Source organism: Xyrauchen texanus, chromosome 17, assembly GCF_025860055.1.
Source record: "Xyrauchen texanus isolate HMW12.3.18 chromosome 17, RBS_HiC_50CHRs, whole genome shotgun sequence".
NCBI classification, from domain to species: domain Eukaryota; kingdom Metazoa; phylum Chordata; class Actinopteri; order Cypriniformes; family Catostomidae; genus Xyrauchen; species Xyrauchen texanus.
Genome location: NC_068292.1, coordinates 26,214,090 through 26,233,097, shown reverse-complemented (window position 1 = coordinate 26,233,097; position 19,008 = coordinate 26,214,090). Strand labels below are relative to the sequence as shown.

The 19,008-nt window shown below is 36.6% G+C and overlaps 1 protein-coding gene across 1 annotated transcript in view; it reads right to left on the bottom strand.

Annotated features, from left to right (window-relative positions):
• The window catches only part of LOC127658329 (polypeptide N-acetylgalactosaminyltransferase 1), a 133,506-nt gene that overhangs the window by 17,944 nt on the left and 96,554 nt on the right, over positions 1-19,008 (bottom strand). Inside the window, exons 5-6 of the mRNA XM_052147565.1 lie at positions 11,365-11,531; positions 526-733 (exon numbers count right to left, since the gene is read on the bottom strand). Coding sequence (XP_052003525.1) covers positions 526-733; positions 11,365-11,531 — 375 coding nt within the window. The remainder of the gene's footprint in view (positions 1-525; positions 734-11,364; positions 11,532-19,008) is intronic.

The following is a 19,008-nucleotide window of genomic DNA, read 5'->3' as shown; positions in this document are numbered from 1 at the left end:
ATATATGGTAGGGATAAAAAATGTAAGCATTTTCATAAATGGCATAATAGCACATTTCTATTTGTCACATTTAGTGTCGTATCTACCACACTGCAATGTTTCTTATGAAGCGTTCACACAGGACACAATCTTATTTTCAAAAAAGCTGGACAGCATGCAACAGAATGAAACCGAATGCAACGGTTTCGAGACGCATTTTGATGAACTGTTTTTAACTTGATATGCCATCTACATAAAACATTGCTCAAGGCTAGGGCAAAAACACTGGGGTTATACGTTTGAGAAGACACTTGAGTTGAGAACATCACTTCTGGTTAATGTTTTATCAGTGGAGAACCAAAACAAACCCCCATACACATACACATAGACATGATAATATTGGTAGTGATTTAATCTCCATGTGTCTTAATAGATTTATACTTTGCAGTGCTTCACTTCTTTACAATGTCCAAATCTTAAAGCAAGTACATATCAACCATCAAATCTTAGACTAGAGCGTTGCATCTTGGGACTTGCAGTGCTTACTTGTCAAGTTTGATGCGAGAGAGTAGAGGCTCCAGCCAACCAATGGTGCACTCACAGTGGGCATCCAGGAAGGTAATCACCTGACCTGTAGAGAGGGCCGCCCCCTTCAAACGTGCACGAATCAGACCAGAACGCTGCTCCATCCGTACCACCCTAACGGGCACCTCCAATTTCCGCATGTATTGCTCCAATTGCCGCTTCAGAAAGTCTACATGCACACAGGGAAAACCAACATGAAATTGTACACAGGAAACATAAAAAAAAAAAATACACATGTAACAAGGGGTAATCTGGCTTAGTGGTTAAAGATCTTGGCTGATAGTTTACAAGATGTTATCATTAAGTTGAAGTATATCTGCCATTGGTTGACCAAACAGACAGTCCTTGCCCAAGTTCACACTTTTGGCTAAGCCAAAAGTACATACAATAGACCGATTGGTTAGGGGTAGCGATAGACATGTTAAACCGGTAGAAATTTACCAGCCGGTATACATTTTGGATTATCGTCTCTATCGCGGTAATGCAAAATTGCCACAAGAGAAATGTGTACATCAAATAACACACATGCATTATACACTCTATCAGATTAATGGAGGAAGGTGGAGCAACTGCTCGATCCTCAAATTAATTTGAATGAGAAGATGAGAGGAAATTATGAAGGAAAAAGTGAGTCCTCCATGGTGTGGTATTGGTTTGACTTTAGAAAACGCAGTACAGAGCAGAAAATGGCGATTTGCAAGGTTTGAACATTGTGTATGTCTATATATCCATGTGTGACTATATATCCAGTGGTCAGGGCTTCACGTGAGACTGGTAGAAATAATAAAACACAGATAATGAAATAAATAATGAAACAAAGAAAATAATGAAAGTTTTTCATGTGTCATTAGATAAAAAGCTTGTCAAGAACGCGATAAAAATGGCACTGAATCTGCTTCTGCAGCATGAAATTTAACTTGAGCGACCACCAAGGAAAATTCAATGAGTTTCATCCCGCACTCCAAACATGCCTCCCATCCAAACACGCGCAGCTGTGTAGTGCAAGTGTTGCACATGCAGTCTGAAACAAGCAAGTGCATGCAGGTCTTGAAGTCATTTCAGTCCCTTCATTTGTGCTCCTGTGACAGAAAAAGGGCAGACTACACCCACTACTCATTCTGGTTTCTCTCAATGTCAAGTGTTCTTAAAATACACATCAAAACCCTTTCTAAAATTCTGTTCAAATAATGTTTGGTATCAGGAAACAAACCAGACATATTTTCCTTCAGATATTTTATATTTTCTTTATAGAGATGACTAAAAAGACAAAGATGCTATTTATGGATATATTTTCATTATTTATATGTTATTTAACGTTTTGCATTGCTTTGAGAAGATGTTAAGTTTCTTGAGGAAATAATAACAACATAATAATAATAATAACAATAATAAGAAGTTTTCATTTATAAAGTATTTATTCTCAAAATTACTCAGCGCAACATGGCTTAATATATAATACAATTTTATTGATTCTTCAGAAACATTACACATTGTGATATAGGATTTTGGTAATATCACCCACCCCTACCATTGTGATACCCAAACAAACAGAGGAATGTTTAAAATTCCACAGGGGCACAGTGTTTACACTTTTCTGGTAAATCAATCTACAAATTAAATTACTTAATTGCAGTTTTCTCTGCATATTAAGTTGGGATAGTTGTATTTCAACAAAGTTACACACATAACCTTTAACAAAAATGATTACTAAGAAAATAGTAAAAAAAATTTTTGTAAACTAAAATACTCCACTGCACTACAATACTAGCAAAGAATTTAAGAGAAGAGCATCTTTGTGTCCTTGAACAAGGCACAAGCCCAGGTTGCTCCACAGAGGTTGTCCTTTTAATAAGAGTACTATAAATCACTTGGGATAAATGACTGCTTACTAACACATAATCCACAATATCAAGCTTTCACTTTGTCTTGCTGTGTGATTTTAGTCTGGCACAATCATTAATCAAGTATTGCTCTACATCAGCATCTGCAGTGGGAGGCTCAGTTCACGTTGCCAATGATGTTTTTAACAGCTCGCAGCTTCTCTACAACTATTTCTACAAGAGGATCAACATCCTCAGAAACAGCAGTCATCTTAAAGCTGAAGTATGTAATTTTTTCTCATATCCCAGCTTAAAATGCAGAGTCAACTATAAGTAAGCTATTTTTAGGAACACTGTAGCACTTTCAAAACATTGCTCTGTTTCTTTGAGCATCCCCATCAGCTCGAAACAGCAACACTGGGTCAACCAATGGCAAGTGTTGTGGGACGGGACTATCTGTTTATTCAACCAATGGCAGACAGGAGGAGTGTGTAAGCCTGTTTATCGGCCCAATGGCGGTCTCCAATAATACGGGTGAAGGTCTCTGCGCGTTACTGTCTTTCTTTTTACGCAACACAACAGGATTAAATGAAATACATTTTCTCTTATGTATTACCTCGTTATTTCATCTGACTCCATAAATGAAAAAGGTTTTAATGATATCTGAGTATCATTAAAAGTGAGTGAATGTTTGATTATTCTTTTTAACTCTTTGATTATATTTTACCCGTTCAGATTAGGAAACTATGTCGCTTTGAGGTCCTTGTGTGTTTTTCTCTAAACTGCGGGTCTCACGATCACAAGCGGTCAGTTTTCATCATCAAACAGAGGTAATTGCTATATACCTAAGTTCGGTCACATTCACGTTTACACAATCAAAGATACTTCAGTATAGCCCCCATTGAATTGCATACACTTGAATTTAACTTAACGTTTTCTTCAGTAGAGATCACGGCCACTATTACAGATGTAAATTGACCAACATAACTTCTCTTGTAATAGCTTTGGATTGGCCATGCGTGGTTTCCTACATACACTTATCTGGAGAAACATCAAATTAAAACAGAGGTAAGACACACCCGAATTTAGATTGGTCAAGCAGCATTTGCTGTTCTAAACGGAAATTCCCTTTTTGACTTTGCAAACCAAGTACACTTGAATTGATGCCAAATATTAGTAGTCACTAATCTGACGCAGACTTGCGGTAACATACGAATCGTTTAATCTGCTTGGGAAAACAATTTCAGAGTCAGTAAGAATAAAATCAAATGTTTACAATTTATTGACCAGGTAACATAAGAAATTCATCAATTCCAATGAGACAGTAATACGTCAAATTTAGACGTTTTATCAAAACATAAGAAATTCAAATTGCAATTACCTGATATAAACTACACACAGTAAACTGTGTGGGATCGTCTGACTACAGAGAACCCTGAGCTCTGTGCGAGCCCTCCTTAAATATTCAGACAGTATACACATTGTGTACCAAACGGTATTATCCTTTGAACAATGAGAATTTGGGGGTGAATAGGTTCTTGACATCCTGGTGTTAAACCTTCAAGGAGGGGGATAGACCTCCAGAATTATTCAGTATTTGGCACCTTATATAAGACCTTATAACTTTGCTGTCATTAAGTTTTACAAACCTGGGAATAAGAACACTATACCAGATGCACTGAGACATTTTAAATGATACCAAACATGGTACACTAGTTACATTATTTGTATACATCAGATATAGACTTTTGTTAAATACAGATCTTAGGTGATTTTGAGGTGATTCTGAGCTGAAGGGGAATGGATGAGGAGGAGAGAGGAGAGAATGGGACAGATGTGGAAGAGCAACAATGAGGTGTGAATTTTCAATCTTTGCTCAGTGGGGTGTGGTGCCTCAGGAAGAGTTGCTAATTGTGGGAAAGTTATATGTTGATTTTCTCAAAGATCATACATTTGCCCTTTGCCTATGAGTGGCACCCCGCCTTACAAGTGTTTAAAGAAACCAGTTTTAAAACATTATTTTTGCAGTTCAATTTGGAGTTATTAGAGGCACAGTATTAACCCCCGCCCCCACTTTGGGGGTGTGTTGAAGTGGTTTCGCCCAGTGTGCCAAACAAGCTAGAACCATGGGTTTTCAGATATATTGAGGTCAAACTGAAAGCATGAAAAGAAACATAGAGGAACCCAGTCAAACAGTTGTTCGCCATTTCGTTTACAGTATGCTCTTTGGCACATCTTAACCAAGGAAATACATATTTGTCAGTGACAGTTAATTAAAAGGACAGTTCAGGGAAAAATTAAGATTCTCATTTCATTGACTCAACACAATACATTTGTGTGTGTGTGTGTGTGTGTGTGTGTGTGTGATTTTTGGACCATGCTAGTATCCACTTCCATTGTTTAAAAAAAGAACAACAGAATGTAAAAGGACATTTAGCTAAATAACTCGTTTTGTGTTCTACAGAAGAACAAAATGCATTTGGACTGACAATTTTCATTTTTCAACTTTTAATTGAAATAACTGTCACTTACACAATATATGTATTATCTTGGCTACATTCACACACCTCAGCTAAACAAAACAGCTAAAATCACATTATATCACATTGAGTTGGTAATGACAATTTTTAGGTGAACTATCCCTTTAAACAAACAACTAAATTTAAATATTTTATATACTAAGATCTGTATGTTTCTCCAAAAACCATAAACTTTTAGAAAAAGTTATATACATGCCACACATATACAGATCCAGTCATTTGACAAGAGGACATGTCTGTACAATTATCTGCTTTCTCATTCTTTATTTGAGGTGTGATATGGGGAGCAGAACACTCTGAACTACAAAGGCAGCAAAAGCGGCAGGGATTTGTCATACCAACAACCAGATTGTCTAGTAATCTCCTGTTTCTCTCTATAACAGCAGACAAGACAAGACATGACCAGCACACTTAAAGACAACATAAAATCAAAAAGGATCTGTTTTCTTTCTTATTAAATGTTTCTGACTTTAAAGAGAGCAACAGTATGCATGATGCAGAGAAGGAGAATCATGGCAAACAAAGTGCACCAAAAGAGCTCTGCAGTAAAGGAGTCTGTTTCCATACACGCTCAAACTACTTATATGTTTTTATATATCTGAATACACTCACCTAAAGGATTATTAGGAACAACATACTAATACTGTGTTTGACCCCCTTTCGCCTTCAGAACTGCCTTAATTCTACGTGGCATTGATTCAACAAGGTGCTGAAAGCATTCTTTAGAAATGTTGGCCCATATTGATAGGATAGCATCTTGCAGTTGATGGAGATTTGTGGGATGCACATCCAGGGCACGAAGCTCCCGTTCCACCACATCCCAAAGATGCTCTATTGGGTTGAGATCTGGTGACTGTGGGGGCCATTTTAATTCAACTCATTGTCATGTTCAAGAAACCAATTTGAAATGATTTGAGCTTTGTGACATGGTGCATTATCCTGCTGGAAGTAGCCATCAGAGGATGGGTACATGGTGGCCATAAAGGGATGGACATGGTCAGAAACAATGCTCATATAGGCCGTGACATTTAAACGATGCCCAATTGGCACTAAGGGGCCTAAAGTGTGCCAAGAAAACATCCGCCACACCATTACACCACCACCACCAGCCTGCACAGTGGTAACAAGGCATGATGGATCCATGTTCTCATTCTGTTTACGCCAAATTCTGACTCTACCATCTGAATGTCTCAACAGAAATCGAGACTCATCAGACCAGGCAACATTTTTCCAGTCTTCAACTGTCCAATTTTGGTGAGCTCTTGCAAATTGTAGCCTCTTTTTCCTATTTGTAGTGGAGATGAGTGGTACCCGGTGGGGTCTTCTGCTGTTGTAGCCCATCCGCCTCAAGGTTGTGCGTGTTGTGGCTTCACAAATGCTTTGCTGCATACCTCGGTTGTAACGAGTGGTTATTTCAGGCAAAGTTGCTCTTCTATCAGCTTGAATCAGTCGGCCCATTCTCCTCTGACCTCTAGCATCAACAAGGCATTTTCGCCCACAGGACTGCCGCATACTGGATGTTTTTCCTTTTCACACCATTCTTTGTAAACCCTAGAAATGGTTGTGCGTGAAAATCCCAGTAACTGAGCAGATTGTGAAATACTCAGACCGGCCCGTCTGGCACCAACAACCATGCCATGCTCAAAATTGCTTAAATCACCTTTCTTTCCCATTCTGACATTCAGTTTGGAGTTCAGGAGATTGTCTTGACCAGACCACACCCCTAAATGCATTGAAGCAACTGCCATGTGATTGGTTGATTAGATAATTGCATTAATGAGAAATTGAACAGGTGTTCCTAATAATCCTTTAGGTGAGTGTATATTGCAATAAAAGTAACATATATTGCTTCTATACTTATAATGATCAACTTTATATCAATCGTTTTTAATCAATCTTTTGCCATGCTTCATAGGATTGTAGTTAATTCCCTCATGAAAAACTTTAAATACAAAGCATTGTACCTTTGTCTTTTTCTATTTTTTTCATATTTTCCCTTTTTTTGTTGTTGCTTCAAATCAAAGTGTATTATGTTGTGATCACCTCAGAGCTGATTAGTTTCGTTCATGGCTAAAAAAGTGAATCAATATTAACTTCCTATTAATAGATCAGCTGCATAAGAGCAATATCATCCTGTGTAATTATGGAAGCTAAATTGTTGCAAATTGCATTACATTTTGGTTTTAAAGGAAAATATGTTTAATGAAGTAAAATGGATACTGCAGTCAAAGGAATTCAACACTCACTGTATACTGTATATACCAACATTATCACACATGTTGTTTGAAGAAAAGTCGGCCTACTCTTTCCGATTTCACAGTGAGAGCAGTCTGTATCTACACGTGTCTAAATCTATGCACCTGTAAATCAATGTCTCAGCATATTCCACTAATCATTTAAGTGGAAATTAGGGGGAGGAGAGAGTGGCTGAACGAGAGAGGAGGAGAGCAAGAGAGGACATCATTAGAGGACAAAATTGAGCGTCAGTAAGATGAGAGGAAGAATTTGGGTCTTTATCTCTCCACAGGAGCGACAGATTAGCTCAGATGAGGGAGGAGAGAGGGAGGGCTGACAGATATTCTTATGCCTTACGTGACCTGCGGAGTCAATCACTGCACAAACTAGTGCATGAGAGTGTGTGTATGATGGAGGAAGGCATCCATATGTCTTTTTTGCATCTGTCAGAATGTCACATTGGTTAGCAATGAATGCATGTTCAATACCAGTCAAAACTTTTGAAATACTTGACTGAAATGTTTCTCATGATCTTTTGATCTGAAGGCGTATGCTTAAATGTTTGAAATTCATTTTGAAGACAAAAATATAATTGTGCCACCATATTAATTTAATTAATTATAAAACTAACATTTAATAAAAAACTTTTTTTTTTTAAATTGATGACTTGGACTAAATAATAAAGAAAAGCAGCCAATAAGTGCCCAACATAGATGGGCACTTTACTATTATTCTAAAATGTGAAAAAAAAAACAAATTAGAATAAAGAATTTCAGTGTTTCAAAACTTTTGACCGGTAGTGTATGTGTGTCACTGGCCTGAATGACACTTCAAAACACTCCTGGATGAACACACTGTCAATGTCTCTACAGTCTCTCATCTACAGACTGAATACTGATGTAAATACAGTTATTGTAGCCGCACACCCAAGCACACACACACACACACACACACAAACTGACCATAAAACCAAACATACATATACCATCTTACACTAGGAGGGCACCAGAAAGTTCACCGACTGCCATTACTCGCACGTTATATGTTATTCAAGGACCCGAAAGCAGTTGCGGTACACAGGCGATCGCTTCACGCTCATCTCAAGCGAAGCCCCCGATTTAAAGTTATACTTTAAATGCAAATGTTTAATAGCATTATTTATCCTAACAAACCAATGCATTTTCAAATACATTGTGGTTAAGGTAGAGTATGATTTAATTAAATATTTTAATTAGAATTGTTTTAACACCAATTGAAGTTTGTGAAACTATCGCAAACTGTTTGACTTGAAAAAATACAAAACATATATTTTTTTAAAGAGCCGTTTGGAGCCGTTTGGTGAGCTGAGCTGAGCTAAAAGAGCCGGCTCACTGAAAAGAGCCGGAATGCCCATCACTATTTACTATAAATCAAGTCGTAGAACGCAAGTTTATACACCAATTTATAATCCAGCGGTCAAACTCGCGCGAGCAATGCGAGGCAAAACATTTCTTCGTGTTGTATGTGAACGCACCATTACAGTCTAAGTGTACTTTAATATTTTATTTTGCACTGAAAATTACCTGTTTTCTCTATTTTTTTTTAAATTTTATTTTACATAGAGATGGTCCGATGTATCAGTCAAACGGAAAAGTCGAATTGGCCAATAAAATTAGACGTCAGCAGATTGTTTGAAAACAGCCATGTTTATGAGCAGGCCTGATAATTTCCTGTCAAAATGAGATGGATAAACATGGCAGACAATTAGCCTACAACCCATGCTGTGTGAGAAAATAAATGTCTCTTGTGTGGAATTATTTTGAATTGGGTGAAAATGATCGCAAAGTTGCAATTTATAAGATTTACTCTGCTTGAATTTCACGAGGTAGAACTACTGTTAAAGCTTTTAATGCAACTAATTTGATTATTCACCTGAAAGCTTGACACAGCAATGAATATGTCAAGTTTGTTAGTGCTAAAACAGAGGCGGCTAAAGACTAAAAAGGGACATGCTTCATTCAGAAAACAGATGTTAAGAACATTCATAAATGAGGAAATCTAACCAATTTAATGTGAGACTAATAAGAGGCTGTTCAGAATTCAGTTAATGTGAATTAATAATGTGCTTTTTGTTTCAGTGTTTTGTTTTTTTAATCTGAGACCAGTTACACTGAAACATGGAAAACATTTAGAGACATAGAGAACAAAGTTATTTAAATTTCTTAAAAAAATGATAATAATTAATTTTCAGTGATTTGAAACAAGGTAGCATTAAAAAAGCGTTTTCAGTGTACTGTACATAGAGGAAAAAACATTAAATAATCCTTTCATATTTTCAGAACTATAGCAGTTAGCCCATATACTCTGCCAATTTGTACTTGCTTGCAACATTTCCCAGTCCTGCTCTTCTAAAAGTGTCAAAACAGCCCAAAAATATAATTCCTATGCTCTCAAAGTTACAGCAAAGGCAAGCAAACCTACATAGAGTCATATTTTTTTGAGTGTGTGTTTTTGTAGATCTTTCAATGTGTGATTGCAACGTTTTAGATCGCTGCTGTCTATGTGTGAATGAATGTTCACCCGGGAGCTTTCCACCCTGAACCAGGTCACACGGACCACTCACACAGGGCTTCCAGCAGCTACCACCCATGATGCAAAAGGCTGACAAAGGCACACAGAGGTCATGCATGCAGGGTCACAAGCACAGAGCAGCTGCCAGCCTGTACTGAGAGTTATAGCATGGTACACAACCCTGCCACCCGATAAGCTTTAGACCTCACAGGTAAGCCAGAGCTACTTCAGGTGTGTATGGTTTAATGTGTAATTCCAGGTATGTACTCATTACACTTACTAATATACAGATTAGTATATTATAATCTAGCCAAATTACAGGTTAGTGCACATTATAATAATAAAAGGGACTAGAGCTACACACCCACACATGCCAGCAGACACACAAAATAGATCTACTCAGAGACACCAGCTACTTAAAGGGATAGTTCACCCAGGAATTACAATTCTGTCATCATTTACTCATCCTCATGTTGTTCCAAAAGCTTTTTACTCACAAAAGGATATGTTAGGCACAGCCACTATTTACTTTCATTGCAGATGCAGTGGAAGTGAATTGTGACTGAGGCTGACATTCTGCCTAACATATCCTTTTGTGTTTTACTGAGGAAAAAAAGTATTGCGGGGGTTGGAACGACATGAGGGTGAATAAATCATGACAGAATAGTCATTTTTGGGTGAACTATCTCTTTAACATAAACAGCACTCTCTCTCCTTACTGTAAATCTTTCCCAATAAACACTTCAAATTTCAGGATTGACGTTAATACTCAACAAGGTCACCAGCCATCTTTTTCCACCAGATGTGTAATGTTCCCTTCCACACACACACACACACACATGCGCGCGCACACACACACACACGCACACGCACACAGTGGAGGTGACATGATGCAGGCATTTCTAAAGAGTGGAAACAAAACCATGTCATGTCTCTGTAGCGCTACACTAAAATGTTCTAATATTAAAGGGATAGTTCACCCAAAAATGACAATTTTATCATCATTTACTCACCCTCATGAGGTTTCAAACCCCTATTACATTCTTCTTCTTCATCTTAGTCACTATTCCCCTTCATTGTACAGAAAAAAAGATACAATGAAAGTGAACTGTGACTGAGACTGACACGCTAACATCACGTTTTGTGTTCCACAGAGGAAAGAAAGTTATAAGGGTTTGCAACAACTTGAGGGTAATATATGATAGAATTATTTAATTTAATTTATAACCAATACAAGCTAATGCATCCACACTTACAAAACTGTTCAATGTACAAATAAATGTGAGCTGTTTGTATTTGTCCTCAAAAATATCCACAAAAGCAATACGACAAGTATTTTTTAGACTAATGCAATGGTTCAGGATTCATTCATACATAAAATTGCTTGTATGTTTTTGCGGACTGTATTGTAAGATCTTTCACTTCAGCCCCTCTAAAAATTGGCAATTAAGTGATCTCCCTTTATGTTTACTGAAAACACTGGATGAAGTAAGCCATCTCTGAATCTGCCTCTTACTATTAATTAAAAACGTTCATAACACATTAAAGGAAAAATCTGACCCACACACACACCTCATCGGCCTATTCTCTTTAAAAGCCCTCAATAACAACGAAATGGGTTCAACAACAACAACAAAAACAAAACATTCTCTCACCTCTCTCGCTGGCATCATCCACCAACACGATTTCCTCCAACAGATGTCTTGGTGACCGGTCTATGACGCTGTGGACTGTTCGGAGCAGGGTGGTCCATGCTTCGTTATGGAATACAATGACTACACTGGTGCGTGGGAGATCATCCGGATACAACTTCGTCTTACACCTGCAAAACAAACACAAAGCTAATCAGAACGGATTTCAGGAAATTACAGTTGTCAAGCAAACTAATCAAAACCCAGTTTCACAGTGCTACAGAACCAGACTCAAACATATATTTTCTTACTAAGTGTCTAAAACAAAACTAAATGTCTTGCAAAGATTTGATGGCATGAACCTTGAAAACATTGTCAAATTCAATTAATTTTCCATCGTCCAATTCTAAATTCTAAAATGTTGCAGCGGTGTTAAAGCTGAACAAGTTTTGGTCAAAAAATCGAATATGTAAAATATTGCAATTGAAATTCGATTAGATTATTAACATTAAAAAAACTAGTAGGTGTTTCATTTTGACCAAAATTAAGTCATGGGCAAACTTTCTTCCAATAGATATACTGTTCAAGAAAGGGCGTTCACACTTTTAAAGAGAACCAGACTAAATAATAATAAATAAATAAATAAAAATACAGTTAAACATAGGAGAAAAAATTAATTCACATCATCTTCACATTTGTTTTTGTTGACTTTGTGAAACGGTCTCAGCCCACTTTTCATCATTACTTTTCGGATAACCAATAAAAGTTAAGAAATGAATATGGGAAATATATTTTTGTATAATATTAACAACAGCAACTATTGTTATTATTTTATTCTCAAACAGTACCATATTTATTTAATAGCCGCTTAGCCTGTATGCTGCATAATCATGCGGTTCTTTATTTTGGCTGAAAATTAATGGAAGAAATAGAGTTGACAATGGACAATCAATCTTCTGTTCACAAAAACCCAGTGTTTTGAGGTTACTTTAGATTTGGATAGTAAATTTTAGCAGCTAAGCATATTTGGAATTACACAAATGTTAAATTAGTGAATCTAGAGCACTGTTCATATAACACTCACTCATTAGCATCATGCGTGCTTCAAGTATGTGTATTACACTACATAGAACAGCACTGCGCACATAAAGTAAGTGCAGCGAGCAGCGCATGCATACTATTTAATTCATTCAAATTAGGGCTGCACGATTTGGGCAATAAGTCATATTGCGATTATTTTGAAAAATATTGGACTGTTATTATGATGGTAATGTTTTCCACATGTTCAACTGCAAAAAGGCTGCTGGGGTTTTCACACTTGAGTCCTCTTAAAAAGAACCAAACTGAGACCCTTTTTCAGTTCAACCACAAACAAATAAATATGTTAACAGTGAAACAAAGTCTTCTTCATATCCAAATGTTACCATCCACCATGCACCTGTTTTTGTCCATTTTGTGATAGGGTCTCAGTCCACTAATCATCATCATTAGTTTTTGAAACAGTCAACTTGAATATTAGGGATGCTCCAATCAGGATTTTAACATCCGATACCGATCTCCAATTGCCTTTTCATCTCATCAATCGATGCTGATCATTTATCTTTTTTTATCAGCAGCTCTGTCAAAACTGGTTATATATAAGCTTTCTGCTCAATGTCACTGTTAACTAAATTTCCCTGTTGATAAAACCATAGTTGCTGCCTAGATTTTTCTGTCAAAAATAATGTTGGTTGATTGAATAATGCAATAAACACAAAATATTATTTTAAAATATAAATGTTACTCTTTATTCTACGCCTTAAAAACTAGTAGGCTTATACAAATTATTTTGTACTGTATACAAGATAGTCCTCAAACTGAAGTTGAACTGATCACCCATTGGTGTAATTAAATTTAAAGTGAAAATTTTGGTTAGTTTGTCACCATTTCATTTCATTTTTTTTTTTTTATTCATTATTTTATTATATTTAGTAATACATTATAGTATAGTAACTAACCATTTAATACAGATTTATTATATGTACGTTCCTTTTCATTTTGTTGGATGTTGGTAATATTAGTTCCGCTTTTACTTGTTTCCGCAGGGAGTGTAATAAGGGTGACACGCTCTCTCTTTAGGTAAACAAATGACAGGAGAATGGAGGAAGAGAAGTTTCTGGACTCTAAAGGCGTTTATGTTAATGCTGTTTGCTCAGCAATCAATTAATAAAGATGTTTGAATTATACCCCATCTTGTATTCCGCATTATTATTATGATACATGTGCCTTGTGGAGACTGAGATGCTGCTTCTGCAGATAGTAATAAAAAACGCTTCATGCAGGATGCGCCAGTTTAGTGAAAGAAAAAGCGTTTAGCGCACGTAAGCAAATGGAACCAATCTCAGAGCACTTCTGTTACTCTAAGCATGAGAGGGAGTTGTGGACCGCTCTGAAAACACTAACAATGCTCTAACTTAATATAGACTGGACAGAGCAATGCAAATAAACTTTGAAGGGAGCAGAATATTTATTTAATTAAATCGCAGCAATTTTAATAATCGCATAAGGTCATATTGCGGTTTCGATTTTATTTCGATTAATTTTGCAGCCCAATTCAAATGCAGCCTTTGCGGTTTTATAACATTTACATTTATGCATTTGGCAGACGCTTTTAATCAATGCGACTTACAGTGCACTTATTTCAGGGACAATCCCCCTGGAGCAACCTGGAGTTAAGTGCCTTGCTCAAGGACACAATGGTGGTGGCTGTGGGGATCAAACCAGCGACCTTCTGATTAACAGTTATGTGCTTTAGCCCACTACGCCACCACCACTCCATATCACATATTATATTATAATCACACTACGTTGTATCGTGACTTCGATTTTATTTAGATGAATCGTTCGGCCCTAAGCAGTACCTTCTTAACATGACGTTGTTTCCCATAGTACTGAAAAAAAGCATGTTTACCCTGAATCCTGGAAAAGTAATAAAGCCAGTCTATCAGATTGGAGCTTTCCGTTTTCAGAAAGTGCTTCCTATTAGTATGCAATATGCATCAGACAGTCAGCAAACATGGGCAGTCTGTCGATGTGCCATCTGAGGCAGAGCCTGTATGTTCCAAGACTTTTATAACTAATTAAGACAATCAAATGACTTGAATCACTTTTCTGATCTTTACAGACACTAAAAAGAGCAGATGAAAGGACACTTTACCTGCACATACAGACCACACAGGGTCTTGAGAGCTACAGAGAGCATTGTCTGACTATCTGAGATGAGGAAAGATTAGCACTTATCACAAACACAGGCTGTTGTGGAGAAAAGGTTAGTGGAGAGCTGCTGGAAAGACGGTGTATGCATTTAATCAAAAATCTGTAATCAGCCCACAACAAATGATGACAGAGTCTGAATGAACTTCTGTGACTTCAGCAGGTTTGGTCACACATACTGTAAGATGTGTAAAGTGTAGTTGTTAGTGTGAATGAGCTAACAATTAGTATTCACCGACGGAGCACTGAGAGAGAGAGAGAGAAAGAAACATGGCTTCCAAAGGAAAAAAGTGTCTGAGCTCAATGGTAAAGTTGAGACTTATGCATACTTTTATCTTTATTGTGGTAAATTTAAAAATACATGAGATAAAAACTCTAAAACCGCATTCCAGATTTTCTTAAACTGTCTGAAAGAAATCTAATGAGGGAGGGCAGTCATGAATCTGAGAATTTTGAAATAAAGTACTTTGAAATTGAGAGTTAAATTCATTATTACTATTATTGGCACATTTTGTCTTGTTTTTCATCTTGAGTTAATCCTTTTTAACCACTCCTATTTATTAATGCTACATTCTTAATTTATTACTTTTTCATGTATTTTATTTCATTTTACACTATTGTCATAATGTTATATTTGTTCATATGACTTGTTCACTCCATTATTGTTAATTTATTTCACATATTGTACCATTTCTCATTATACACAAAATTGTTTAGAAAGACAAATGCACAGTATTCGTCATGCCCATTAAAGCACATTAAAAAGAGAGAAAGAGGAGGAGGGATAGAGAAACTTCAATACTCCTGGGACTCTCAAATTCCAAAGAATTTGCAAAAAGTATAGCCTTCTCTTCCTCCACTTTTTTATTGGTCCTAATCTCTATCAGCAACAAGAGCACAGGCTCTGATTGGTGGGTAGAGGGGTCGTGGGAGGGTTCTGAGAATGTGTTGATTCTTTGAAGATTATGTAAGAGTAGGTTACTGTGCCAGCCTATCCTGGGGAAAGCCAGTGTTTTGTTGTATCTGGAAAGCTAAAGTGGGACACACACTCAACATCCTGCCTCATTTCCTGTTTACCCTGGCACAGCTGGGAAACTTGTTTTGGACTACAATTGCCTAAAAAGACAAAACATCGAAAATGTACACAAAAAACATACTCTAAAACAACCACATTCACAACCCTCCAAGTTAATAATGATGCCAGCGTACTGAATATAGGCAAAGCTGTGATTCGGCCATAGGCACGAGGCCATAGTTAATCACAGCCATGCTGATATACAGAACAACTGCATTATTGAGAGTGTGATTATGCTTTTATATTTTTGTGGGGATTTTTCTCCCCTTTTTGGCTGCTTAGGAGACCTGGCTGGAGCAATTCAGCATGCCCTGGATTCGAACTCGTGACTCCAGGAGTGGTAGTCAGCGTCTTTACTCACTGAGCTACCCAGACCCCCCTGATTATGACATTTTGTACACAATGTGGGCAGTTATTTTGTATATTTTTCATCCTCTATCATAACCTAAAAACAGTTCCAACTCCCAGCATTGTAATACTAAGGCCACACTAGTCCATTTTTAGTTTTCTAAGGTCATCGTATTCCAAAGTAAGTGTTGAGAGCTTTTTAGAAAAATGTCTTCGATGGAGGAAAACACCACTCCAGTCTTTGTGAGAGGAGTAAATAAAGATAAATCAATGTGTTTTCCAACGAAACATTATTGGTGTGGACGGGACCTAAATATACTCCATTTAGACAATCAGGCCATGGTCTAAATCACTGAGATCACAATGTTCACAAATAATGTGAACATTAACTGAAGCTCCTGACTAATATCTGCATGATTTTATACATTACACTGCAGGCAGACAATTGGCTGATTAGATAGTCACATGAATAAGCAGATGTACAGGTGTAAAGTGGCCAGTGAGTGTATGGAATGTAAAGGGACTGAGAGATATACTTCAAAAGCATGTTGTATGTAATTTCAACTGGCTTTTTCAATAAAATATTATACACAATTTCACCAAGAACAAGTTGCATATATTCAGCAAATACTCAAATCATATAATATAATCATTAATGTTACTTTTACTTTATTAAAATAAACTGTAATTTATCCCAACATAAGTCACTTTTCGTACAAGTCCGCCACCATTTTAAATGGATTGATTTAAACATTGAAACCATAAACATACTAAACTTACACACCATACGTTTTTGGCATTTCATCTTGAACACAGAGTGAAACAGGAGCTGTCAAAAGTTGTGTATCATGTTTTATACACACGTTATAGGGTTAAGCTTATGATGCTTTTGGGAAACGCAGCCCAGGTTAGTTTTCAATCACATTCAATACAAAAGTGGGAGGTGCTTCATTCATAGTGACTCGTAGCAATAAAAAATGAAATAAATTAGGAAATAAATAAAAAATACATGACATAAAAAAACACAAATGGACGTCTGAAACACAGCAGTGAAGAGAGACATATACACTACAGTACCAACAAATGTTGCATATGTAGAACACATTTCATCTCTGGTAAATTAACAGAATTTGTACCAACTAACTGCAAGTTAGAACTTATAGATTGCTCCCATAGTCCCATTATAATGAATGAAGCCGTGCAAGTCACATTTGCAATGTTAATAGCTTAATTGATTATAATGGGAGTGATCAAATATTACAGACATTTCCACTGAGGAAATAATTGTAAGCATTTCAACTATGATAAACTTTCATCACCTCTCCATGTAAATGCAATCAGTGTCAACAAGATAATGGTACACATCTGGATAAGTCACTTCAGGTACACATACAATGTCTTTTGAGAAAAGTTGTTGCCTCAAAGTCTTATTTAAAGCTGATGTAACTTTTTCTTTGTTAAAATACCTTCTCCTATCCCAGTCTAATATGCAGAGACACCTATAGATAAGGCATTTATAGGTTAATTTTCTTTTTGTAAGCACTGAGTCTCTATAGTGCTATGGAAATCCTCAATTTTAAGCAACCCATCTATACAAATACAATTACATTGACTCAACCACTGGCATAAGTTTGGGGCGGGACTATCTCTTTGTTTGACCGACGGCAGATGTGGGCCGTATTCAGAAAGCTGTTTTGAAAAAAAATTATTTTGCAATGTCTCCGTGAATACGTGACTATATACATTTTGCAAACTTGTTAAACGTGTCTACAGGCACAATTCCCAAATGATGATTAAATGGCTGATTATGACTTGATAAATACATATTTTTCTCTCTATTACTCAGAACCTGCTATTTTATGATATCGACACATTTTTACTCAAACACATCTTTTGTAAAACAATACATTTTAATGCTTTTATTACAAACTCACACACACACACACACATACACACACACACACACATATACATACATATACACACTTATTCCAACACGGATAGCTTATGTGGTAGCTCATCTGACAGGGCCTTGGACTTAAGGCCTTGATATACTTCTGTAGAAGTTCTACTTTGTTCAGGTGTAAAAAGAAGATCTAAACAGCCGAGCAACAGTATACTGTTTTCAAACATACAGACACCCGCCACACCGACGTGGGTGGAATTTAGAAGTACATTTAAATATGAGGAAGCTACATGTAAAACCTTAAGGATGTGTTATCAATGACTTTATGCCTCATTTGTAGTAGAATTCACATGAAGTCAGTAAAAGAAGCTGTTTTAACCACTTGATGATCATTTAAAGTAATATATATGCAGTAGAACATTTTTAATTTGTCTTGTTTATATTATTAATTCATGACACTAATGAATTGGTGTTACAAACGGCCATAATATGCACCGGTTACACTCTGTTATTGCTATTTATTATGACACTGATACCTGTAACGAGGTGGTGATCTTTTAGAAAAGGGGCTTGGGATCTAATCGCAGCTTCTTTTATGATAGCAAGGAAGAAGGTCATTCAATAAACATGGAAGAATACAAAATAACTAAATATATACATCAACGCTACAGCTTTACATAGGATCAAGAACTGACAATAAGTGAAGGAAACAAGAGGGTATATAAACACAAATGAATAATGAGGGAACAGGGAACAGCTGTGGAAAATGGAGGGCAGGTGAGTGTAATCAAAAGGTGCATACTGGGAAATGTAGTGCATGAACAAGGGAAAATCTAAACATTCACTGAACTGAAGGCGAGGGAAAAACACAAGGCAGCTCATGGCAATACCATTGCAAAGATGAGTGTATAAGAGTTAATGTGCAGAACAAAGATAAAACAATTATGATAGAGGCATATCTTACTTTAGACAGATGTGTGTGAATGACTTTTGTGGCAGATAGCACATAAGTGAATGGGTGCTTGAGTGTATTTAAGAAGATTTGATTCCTTTAGTATACCAAAAAAAAAAATCACATGACTTGCTC